At 33.0% G+C, this 10,958-nt stretch overlaps 2 protein-coding genes across 8 annotated transcripts; one reads left to right on the top strand and one right to left on the bottom strand.

Moving 5' to 3' along the window:
- The first annotated feature begins 2,672 nt into the window (after window positions 1–2,672).
- Window positions 2,673–4,477, top strand: LOC106440322 (GDSL esterase/lipase At4g18970). Its single transcript, XM_013881963.3, has 5 exons — window positions 2,673–3,041; window positions 3,149–3,273; window positions 3,354–3,599; window positions 3,708–3,963; window positions 4,053–4,477. The coding sequence occupies exons 1-5, from the start codon at window positions 2,807–2,809 to the stop codon at window positions 4,274–4,276; spliced, it is 1,086 nt and encodes a 361-aa protein (XP_013737417.2). The 5' UTR covers window positions 2,673–2,806; the 3' UTR covers window positions 4,277–4,477.
- A 563-nt stretch (window positions 4,478–5,040) lies between these two features.
- LOC106444428 (floral homeotic protein AGAMOUS-like) lies at window positions 5,041–10,075 on the bottom strand. 7 transcript variants are annotated; one of them, XM_048776870.1, is made up of 9 exons: window positions 9,954–10,075; window positions 9,176–9,418; window positions 6,340–6,421; window positions 6,178–6,239; window positions 5,988–6,087; window positions 5,834–5,875; window positions 5,707–5,757; window positions 5,393–5,583; window positions 5,041–5,301 (listed from the first exon to the last, which is right to left on the bottom strand). In XM_048776870.1, exons 2-9 carry the CDS (start codon window positions 9,415–9,417, stop codon window positions 5,298–5,300), a joined length of 774 nt encoding a protein of 257 aa, XP_048632827.1. In that variant the 5' UTR covers window position 9,418; window positions 9,954–10,075; the 3' UTR covers window positions 5,041–5,297. The 7 variants fall into 7 exon arrangements, with proteins under 7 accessions (XP_048632827.1, XP_048632828.1, XP_048632825.1 ...); XM_048776871.1 differs by having other exon boundaries at window positions 5,707–5,748; XM_048776868.1 differs by lacking the exon at window positions 9,954–10,075 and having other exon boundaries at window positions 5,393–5,537; window positions 9,176–9,905.
- Between the last annotated feature and the right edge of the window lie 883 nt (window positions 10,076–10,958).

Here is a 10,958-nt window from a genome sequence, read left to right as displayed (position 1 = left end):
TTAACATTTTTGACTAAACATGTAATTTTCAGTGTATATATAACTGAAATTTGGTTTTATTTAACAATTTTTTTAACGTGCGTACGCACGGGATCAATACTAGTCATGTACTAAAATGAAACACCTCAAAGCGTCCTAATCAACGCAATCAATATCACGGATCACATACTCTAAAAAATGAAATCTAATACTGTTGAACTAGAATTTTAAACGATCAATTCAAGTAAAACTAATGGATGATTAAAATATAATTTGTTATGTATCATATGTAAAAGAGAAGTCTTTCTTAAACTTATGCTACTTTGACCCAAAAAAAAAGAAATAGTGATGCACGTCTTTATGTATATATATAAACGGTCTTTTTTTGAACACATACACACGGTCTAATCATTTAAAAAAGGGGTTAAACCAACTTGCTTTGGTTTACTAAAACAATAGTAGATCATATGTCCTAGATAATCAGACACCGAGTGACCGAGGAACTCCAACCGCTGCATTAGAGTCAAAGCATCTTCAGTCGTAAACAATTAGGAAGCAATAAGCAATGCTGAAAATTGTTCAAATAAGGCCCATATTTAATTTAAAAGCCCAATATATACATTCTAAATTATCAGGTTGACTTAATATTTTAACCAAAATTGTTTCGGTTATTAGTCGGTGTAGTAATTTAATTAACAGAATTGCCTCGGCTTGCCAAATTGCTTCTTCTGATCATCAATCATCACTTGAATTCGAATCTATAAACCCTGAATCAATTTGCACCGTTCCTTTTATAAAAAATCTTCAATCAGAACAGTAATGGCGCTCTGTAACTTGTATTGAATCTCCTGGGATTCCCCTTGCATATCAGTGAGTTCCATTGATCTTCTTCATCAGTTCTTGAATCAAACAAGTGATATTTGTAGTTTTGACTAAAGTATGGTTCCGTATCTCTCCTGAGTAACTGCTTACATTTTCTTGTCTTGTTTTTTTTTTGAATTATACAAAGGTATCATGGTCCACATAAGTGGTCTAAACTAATCATATGTTACCACATGTCAGTTTTATATTTATGGTGATGCTGAAATGTTAATTCCCTAATGACAGGAACTCGAACCCTTTTGTCTTCACCGTATTGGGCTTTTGCCCTAAAGTTAATCACCACCAAACTACAAACCACCAAACTACAAACCACCAAACTACAAGTGCACATTTTCTTGTTTTGGTTGTTTAGTTAGTAAGTTTTGTTTTTTTTTTATTGTAGGAAAGAGATACATAAAGTCAGGGAAGAAAGCACATCATAGAACGGTAATAAAGCATTCCATGATGGTTACAGCTCTCAAGTAGCAGCTATATGGACTCCCAAATGAAAATGAGGCTGTTTATGGAGCTTTTAAGACAAGCCAATGGCACCGTGTGATTCAAGTAAGCAACATGACTTCCTATGCCTCAAGTGCAAGTGTTGCTATCGATGGTGTCACGAGTTGAGTAGTCTAGTGAAAAACATTACCCCAAAGCTCTTAAATCCTGATTGTGATAGCTAAACTGTTAATTCACCAAGAAGATGGTAGAAAGAATCTACATTAATAAACTTATCCTTTTTCTTGATAAAACAAATGAATTGTCAGTGTTAAATGACACTCATGCTTTGTAGTGTTCATAAATACTTGCATGTGGTTGGTGTAGACATGATCATTTCTTCTGTTCTTATCTTTTTTTTTTAATGGGTTCTTTATTTTGGTAAAGATTCCAGAGTGGCTGCTTAACTAACTTACCCTGTCCCAAAACCCCACAAGATCATGCTTCAAATTTATGTACCACTGACTTCAAAACTTCAAAGTCACATTATAACAACAACTTCATTTATCATTCTTTAAATGCTCCATTCTATCTTCATTATTTACCAACCCTATTCTAATTTCGTCTTTGTTAATTCTTTTGGTGGCTACTAAGTACAGTAAACTTGAATCTGTGTCCCAAAGTGATTACTTTGTTTATTTATCACTGAACAAGAAGCATGAACAAAGACAAATAATTTATGAACTCCAACTACCATATTTTATTTATCATGATGATCATCTTCATGACATAGTGTCTCTTCCTCTTCCCATTTAATGTTTCTTCCATCTACCTCCATTAATACATACATCCATACCTCACCCTCAAAGCCAACCATGATAAGTCTTAACCGTTAGATAGCCACAATCCCAGGACACAGGACACATGATCAAGATTATGCAAGTGGCCCTCACTCACATCTCATGATTTGATTACAATTTGCCATCTATAGCAAAACAAGCTAAACAAAAGAGTAAGTCATTGTCACCATTGGACCAAATTTTAGCAAAAAAAAAAAAAGGTCATTGCCACCATCTCAATCTTGGTTTCAAATATCAACTTCCTAATACTTTAAATAACCCATCAACAATCCAATCATGATTGAAACATGTAGTTCCCTCTTAAGATAAAGTTTCTTAATTTTTCTGGCAAAGTGTAATAACAGACTTATTACATACAAGTTGGCCCTGAGTACTTTAAGAAACAGAGTATTAATAACTCTGCTACACTCTTTCTGTTTCTAGATCCATATTTATAGAGTTACTTTACATATCTACACAAAACATTATCACCGCGTGACATTAAATGCTTCTCCAACTATCAAAAGCTCAAAACTTTTTTTTTTTTATTGTTCTTTTGTAATTCCCTCCATATTCTTCTGACCTCTATTATATACACCCATTTACATTCTTCACGTTCTCAGACAAGTCTCTCTCCTCTTCTTCACGCACTCTCTCTCTCTTTTACCGGATAAGGTTTTTCCAGAGAGATGGCTAGAGTTTGTGTAATGATTATGATGATGGTAGTAGCTATGGTCTTGAACGTGGCTATAGGTGAACCAATAGCACCGTGTTACTTCATATTTGGTGATTCTTTGGTTGATAGTGGAAACAACAATCAGCTTCAGTCCTTAGCAAGAGCTGACTACTTCCCTTACGGCATCGACTTCCAGTTTGGTCCAACCGGCAGGTTCTGTAACGGCAAAACAACCGTCGATGTCATCAGTAATCTTATAACAACACCCTTTTTCTGTTATTTCTTATTTTGTCCAAAAAAACATGTTACTGAAAACAAAAAAAAACAACTAACTTGTTGTGTTTTCGTTGAAAAGCTGAGCTTCTTGGTTTCGATGACTACATTACACCATATTCTCAAGCAAGCGGGGAAGACATCCTACGAGGAGTGAACTACGCTTCTGCAGCTGCCGGAGTCCGAGAAGAAACCGGCCGTCAGCTGGTAAGTCATTCAATCACTTTTAGGGTTTAAGTTTCTTGACTAGGAAGCATAACTGTCTTTCCACTTTTGTTTGGTTTCAGGGAGCTAGAATAACGTTTGCAGGGCAAGTAGCTAATCACGTGAACACTGTGTCGCAAGTGGTGAACATTCTCGGAGACGAGAACGAAGCTGCTAATTACCTAAGTAAATGCATCTACTCGATCGGTTTGGGAAGTAACGACTATCTCAACAACTACTTTATGCCTCTATACTACTCCACCGGTAACCAGTACTCTCCAGATTCCTTTGCCAACGATCTCATCAACCGATACACCGAGCAACTCAGGGTATATTCATTTACTCGTGCTATATCCTCTGTTTCCATATACTTTGTTTTTGTGTCTAATGTTTCTATATACTCTGTTTCCTCTGTTTTTTTGTTTGGTTTGGAGTAGATATTGTATAACAATGGAGCGAGGAAGTTTGCGTTAATTGGTATCGGCGCAATAGGATGTAGCCCTAACGAGCTGGCGCAGAACAGCAGAGACGGGACGACTTGTGACGAAAGGATCAACTCAGCAAACAGGATCTTCAACAGCAAGCTCGTGTCTCTGGTGGACTATTTCAACCAAAACACACGAGACGCTAAGTTCACTTACATCAATGCTTATGGTATCTTCCAAGACATGGTAGCTAATCCTTCTCGCTATGGTAAGAGTCTCACCTTCTTAAACCATAACACGATGGGATTTGTAGTTGCCTGAAACATTTTTTTGATTAGTTTACATTAATGGTTTCAGGGTTTAGGGTGACGAACGCGGGATGTTGTGGAGTAGGGAGGAACAATGGACAGATAACTTGTCTTCCAGGTCAAGCTCCATGTCTGAACAGGGATGAGTTTGTGTTCTGGGACGCGTTTCATCCGGGAGAAGCAGCGAATATCGTGATCGGTAGTCGATCTTTTAGGAGAGAATCTCCATCTGATGCTCACCCTTATGATATCCAGCAGCTTGCTATGCTCTAGTTCATGAAACTTACTCCACACAGACAAAGAGAAAAAGAGAGAGATATATAATCTTTTGCTTGTGTTTGATACTTGTGTTATTTTTTGTTGCAGAAGAATTGTTTGTGTTGTGGAGCTAATGTATCATTGTTCTCTATAATGACATGAATTTTCTGTTCTTTTTTTTTTATGTATGATTAAAAATTTGGGATGTTTTGACGATCTTTGTTAGCATAGATCTAAACCAAGCACCAACTTAACTTTTCATTGGATGTTGTTCTGTCATAACACACATTTACGTGTTGAAAACGATAACTTCCTTTTGAATATTCTTGTTTTGAAACGCATGAGAGGAAAACGGGCCTAGCCCAGTGTTTTGATGTTTAAAATCTAATATATGACCCATAAATTCAAGCTAGACATAAGTTGAAATGGAATTGAAAACCAGAGTGAAACGGTAATTTGATGATATTTTTGGTTAAATATTAAAACTTTTAGTTCAGTTACGCTTTAAATGTAGAAAATTTAAGTGTAAAGGGTATACTAGTTGAATAATAAGACACTAAATGTTTTCAAAAGGTTTCTAAGAAACAAGAGGATTAATACAGAAAATTTAGTATAGATGGACCATCACTAAGTACAGTTCCTGGTTGAGATTCCTAGCAATGGGGCCAGATGTTGCATTCCCTCCAAATCTAGAAAGGAAGGCATGGAAAATAAGCTTGACAATGAGCACTATTTGTTCTAAGAGTAGATATCGAGCCATCAAGCAAAACAAAAGGGCATGAATTGGTAAAGTAAAACATTTGAACTAAAAATACAGTTATACACTTATACACATTAATGACATGTCTTTAAGGTAGAATTTCACATCGCCATAAGCAATTTAAATAAGTATAGAAATCACTGACACAACACTCGTGAAATATAAATATAGATATTACACATTTATAATAACACTGCATTAGCTTTATATTGCTCATTCCTTAACCTAATCCCTGGTTCTTATTCACTCCTCGTCCCTGAAGGCTTCCACCCAATATTACCTGCAAAAAAAAATGAAACGAAGTTAATTTTTGATCAAATCAATGCTGAAGAGTGGCTTTGATCATCCAACACCAATATTTGTTTTCTTACACTAACTGAAGAGCGGTTTGGTCTTGGCGACCTGCGGATGAGTAATGGTGATTGTTAGGCTGCAATGCAGCGACTTGGAAATAGTTCCGTGAATCAAACGGTTGAGATTGCGTTTGAGGCGGCTGCATAGTCTGTTCGTATCCTCCTGGCATAAGATTCATACTTGAATTGTTCCTCTCATTTTCAGCTATCTATACCAAATATATGATAGATATTTGTTTGGTATTTCATTATTTAAAAAAAAAATTTTGGTGTTATATATGTAGAAACGAATCGTTTGGACGTTAAAACAAATCAAGACAGTCTGAATCTACCTTAGCACGAAGAAGCTGGTTCTCACTATGCAAATCAACTTCCTGCATAGACTTTCATTACAAATGAAGTGAGCCAAATTATCATATATATAAAGATTAACAATGGAAATAATAAGATGTGCCTTACTCGCTTCTGCATGTAGTCAATTTCAGCGAATAAGAGTTCATTCTGCAAAAACATTTTAAAGTATAATTTATAAATTTAGCAAACATGAATATATAAATAAATAATTTTGTAGGAAACAATTTGATTTCGGAGAATATTTACTAAATAAAATTACCTTCTTGGATCGGATTCGATTAATACTTCTGTCTAACCTGCCTTCCAAATTCCTAAGCTCTTTGGGAGACATTGACCCTATTGTCTCACCCATCAATTGCCTAATTAAGTTTTCAAAAGTATTAATATATCAGATAGTTAATAAAAAATAGTTTAATTAATCAATTTCAAGTTATTTAGGTAATATTAACCTGTTCGAGTTTTGTATGCTGATAATTTGTTGACGCAATTTGGCCGATTCTTGTTGGTAATACTTGAACAGAAAAAGTATAAAATTTATTATAAATGGCATATTAATAAGCAAATTTGGGCCGGGGGGGGGGGGGACTTCATATGAGTAGTCTTAACTTTACCTGTCCGTTAATTTCTGCCACGGTTCCGGTGTTAGTATTATCCGATATTGCCTTCTTGTACCTCTCGATTGTCCCTTTTACACTGCAACAGTTTTGTTAAGGTCACAATTATTTCTTTTCTGTTTAAAAAACAGTTTTGTTAAGGAATTGATAAGTTAATTAGAAGTTTAAAAATTCAATTTACGCTTAAATCAGCATTTACAAAAATAACTGTAAGGGTCAAATCGCCCACTTGCTCAGTTAAGTGATTTTAATACGAAACCTCAAAAGCTAACATTAGTTCTTATGAGTCAGAACAATGAGACATAACGTGACACATGGTGTGAAGAAAATAATAGATATAAGAAGATAATTAAAATGTAAAGTTGTAACAAGTAAAAAGACTCGTTTTATAAAAAAAATAGGAACCCTTGTTCCTCTGAAACCTTAAAGTTACCGAGCTAGTGATTGGGTTGCAAATGCCATGCTGGAAAAATTAGAGTGACAAGATTGGTTTGAACATGTCTAGGGTTTTAGACATGTGACACGTGTCGAAAAACCATTACATATTGGTAAACCCAGTAGACATTTGATAGTTTTAAATTGTTAACCATCGGATTAATTTAACTTGGTAACTGTGATGTAACCATATGACTTGTCCGAGTAACATCACAACGTTCCATTCTTTCCTTATTTAGAATATCATTATATTATTCTACACAATTTTTTTTTTTTTTTGAGTTTTATGTACACAATACATCATATACATACTAAGTACGATGACATATCATAGACTATGATGTCTGAACCTTCGATGGAGGAATCACTGCCGTCCATTTTGGAATCACAGACGGCAAAACAAAGACTGTATTTAATTTTATTTTCTGTAAAGACTTAATTAAGTGGACCCGTACGAAAAAACCCACTTTCTTCTCTGCCCATAAAGAGAGAGAAAATGAGAAAAGCCCTAACTTTAGCTGTCTAGACTCTAGACAATACAAAAACATATATTAAAAACAAGAAACAGAAAATGCATAAATGTATCTACACCAAACATAAATTGCATAAATGTATCTATACCAGATTTATTGAATTAGTGATCATTAATCTTTTACTTCTTAGACATATGAAACATATTAAGTATATCCTTATTTATTTGTCTCTTTGTGTATTTTCTTGGTGTATATATACACCTAATATGAAGTCAATTTTTATTTTGCTTTCATTAGGAGGAATAATTACAATGGGTATTGTCCAAATGTGAATTTATAAGTACTTTCCAAATTAATTCAACATGACATACACATTTTTGTCAGAAGTCAAGAACTGAAACTAACACAACTTTTTACTGCTAATAAATGTAAATGATAAATAAAATAAATAACATCCGTGTGATGACGTGATCAAAAATTCTGTAACAAACACAACAAATCTTACAGAGACCAAACCTAGCATTGCGCTCAATACCAATCTCTAAAAAAACTTGAAAGTAGTTATAAAGAGAAACAAAACTCTGATTACGTTTAGTCCCCACTGAATAAAAGATATTGTTAGGTAAATGAAGATTAATTTTTGATAGGTTGATTGGAAGTTTTTGTTAGCTTTTATTTTCTTTGGACATGAGCAAAATATATTTTAGGACATGAACTGACAACTGTAAGCGATTAGGAAAAAAATAGACTTTTATAACGTGGTAAACTGACTGTAAACCATTTCATTTTTAAATGTTTTATGTTTTCAACTATTTTAACGTGATAAACTCATGTGTATACTAATGAATATGGGAAATTACATGTGGAAATAGCTATTACGTACTTGCTAGTTTGAGTTTGGAATCTTGAAATTCGAATTGAATTTCAAAATAGTAGAAAAACTTTTTAATTCTTTTGGCTATGACCACTTCTAAGTAATTCCAGCTCAGATATTATTTGAAAATTTTCGATAGCTAAACAAATAAAACTCAACATCCATAGGACAAAAAAAACTTATGACCATATTGTCCTAATTGCATTTCCCATGATTTCTATCACTCAAGATATGAACATTCAAACATCTATTTTACCATATTTTACACTCATTTGTCTTCACATGTGGTTGCATCAAATACATGATATGATAATTCATGAGAGAGAAAGAGGCAAAGATAAGAAAGGAAAGAAAGAGAAAGGAGAGAAGAAAAGAGGGACACAGAAAATTAACAACAATGGAGGATGGGATGATCACAAACCAGAAGACATGACCTCATAGTCCTTACTCTCCCAATTTGTTTCCCAAAACTTACTTTTATAGTAATAAAAATCAAGATTTTACCTATTATAACACCAGATCTAAAAATATATCTAAATCTTGAAGTACTTTTTAGTAGAAAATATAGAAAGTGATCAGAATTTTTTACATATAACAGAAATGAGTGATGAAAGAAACCCCAACAATGTGAATCTTAGTTCCACAAAACTGAATCTAAAACGCCACATTAGAAAATCTAATTGTTTTTTTTTCATTTATAATCTAACTCTCGCTCAGATCTCCATAACTTTGTACCATTTTCTTCACTTCGTATTATATAACAAATTCCCTATATATATTATAGAAAGAACATGAATTCGAACTAGGTCTAGATCATTTCCAAGTTAATTACGATAAACATTTATATGTACCAACAAAGATTCTCACAAACTTCAAGACAAAGTAAAATATTATTCCACCCATAAGAGGGTTCCAACCGTAAGAATCAAATCAAATCTAACATAGAAGATCGAAAACCCTACTTAAGATTCGAGTTTTGACATAACCCTAAATTAATCATTAATCTACTAGTGTTAGTTAGAAACTAAGAACAGAGCAGAAGAAGTATAACCTGTTGTTTGAGTATTCATAGAGACGGCCACGGCTAGAGAAGACGATGAGTGTGACTTCAGCATCACAAAGAACAGAGAGTTCGTAAGCTTTCTTGAGCAAACCATTTCTGCGTTTGCAGAAAGTGACTTGGCGATTTGTTGTGTTCTCGATCCGTTTGATTTCGATCTTTCCTCTCCCTGCAGATTTCCTCTGTGGAGAGGAATCTCCTCCTAGCTCCATTTGGTAGGCCATGTTTGACATGCTACAAAACCATGAATATTTAGGGCAAAATTGATCAATCAAAAACAAGAATCCAAGAAAAGCATGAACAAAGGTTCTTGAAAAAGGCTCCAGATCTGTCATATTTTCTATTCGTTTGAATTATGGTTGAGATCAAATTTATATTAGAAATATTTAATTTAATCTCTTGCCGACACACAACTAAAATAAAGGAAGTAATTCATATTCTCCTAACAAGCGTTAACCATGAGACTTTTTAAAAATTATCTGGTTGTGTGGGAAGAAAGGAAAAGAAAACAAGTAGAAATTAGGACAAATCTTTTGAAACAAGTAAATCTAGACTGTGAAAAGACAATTTTAAGAGCAAAGAAGATCATATATAGGATTTTGAAGCTTGTTCTCTAAAAAATAGTAGAACAATCAAATTATAAAAAAGGAAAAAGGAGACTAAAGAAGAACATAGATTTGGTATAAGGACCAAAATAAGTGAAACAAAGTAATATAATGAAGAAGATAATGTTTGGAAGGATTGGGGAACACCAAAATAGTAGACTGACCTGTTGGGGGGGAGATGAAGAAAGAGGAACGTTTTATTTTTCTTGGGAAAATAACTTTCTGGAAAATACAGTATGAGATTTGGAGAAGTTTCAAAAATGGAAGGTAGTGCTGATGAAGAGATAGGTACATTTATAAAGGAATAATTTATTTTCTTTTAATTATTTATTTTTATCACCATTTTAGTTTCCAAGTTTTTTATCCATATTGTGCACTTGTCAATTTAGGTTAGTTACTTGTTTTTACCAAAATGTTGTTTCATAAATCAAATCTAAGAGATAAGTATTATGTGTTCATCTTTATTAGATGGTGATGTACATGTGCTTTCTAAAACATATATATCAGAATATGAAACTCTACGGTGAAAGATCATCATAATTAACTAGAGGTGTGTACTTAATTGTTATTTTGTGAGTTTAGTTATTTAAAATGTTACTCATCAATACTATTAAAACGAAAGGAATTTTAATAAATCTACTTAAAAAAATTGTTTGGACCCTTTCAATAACTAATAATATTTTGATCTTACTTTGATTTGGACAAACAATATGTTACCTTAAATTTCTCTAACAATCATTTAATCAAAACTTTTATTTATTGGACCCATATCTTTTTGTAAACGAAAATACTATTAAAACGGAAGGAGTTTTAATAAATCTACTTTAAAAAAGTTGTTTGGACCCTTTCATTAACTAATAATATTTTGGTCTTACTTTGATTTGGACAAACAATATGTTACCTTAAATTTTTCTAACAATCATTTAGTCAAAGCTTTTATTTATTGGACCCATATCTTTTTGTAAACGAAAAGATTATACCATATATATATGATCACATAAATTCGGTTCACAAAAATCTTATTATACTCTTCTCTAAATATGTCTCATTAACTTTATAATTAAGATAAGTTTAAAAATTATATATTATGTTAATTTTATTTTAATGATAAATAACAATTTAGTATTTAAGATAAGTTTTAAATTATCAAAAACCCAACAAATCTTTTT

Source organism: Brassica napus, chromosome A3, assembly GCF_020379485.1.
Source record: "Brassica napus cultivar Da-Ae chromosome A3, Da-Ae, whole genome shotgun sequence".
In the NCBI taxonomy this organism is placed as follows: Eukaryota; Viridiplantae; Streptophyta; class Magnoliopsida; order Brassicales; family Brassicaceae; genus Brassica; species Brassica napus.
This window is presented reverse-complemented; position numbering and strand designations above follow the sequence as displayed.

Excerpts from the sequence above, each read along its gene's own strand:
- LOC106440322 (XM_013881963.3), top strand. The coding sequence starts at position 2,807 with ATGGCTAGAGTTTGTGTAATGATTATGATGATGGTAGTAGCTATGGTC. Across the intron at positions 3,274-3,353 it reads AAGAAACCGGCCGTCAGCTG|GGAGCTAGAATAACGTTTGC; the intron begins GTAAGTCATTCA and ends GTTTGGTTTCAG. Across the intron at positions 3,964-4,052 it reads AGCTAATCCTTCTCGCTATG|GGTTTAGGGTGACGAACGCG; the intron begins GTAAGAGTCTCA and ends TAATGGTTTCAG.
- LOC106444428 (XM_013885900.3), bottom strand. The coding sequence starts at position 9,519 with ATGACAGATCTGGAGCCTTTTTCAAGAACCTTTGTTCATGCTTTTCTT. Across the intron at positions 6,088-6,177 it reads AGCATACAAAACTCGAACAG|GCAATTGATGGGTGAGACAA; the intron begins GTTAATATTACC and ends AAACTTAATTAG. Across the intron at positions 5,758-5,833 it reads TTGACTACATGCAGAAGCGA|TCTATGCAGGAAGTTGATTT; the intron begins GTAAGGCACATC and ends TTGTAATGAAAG.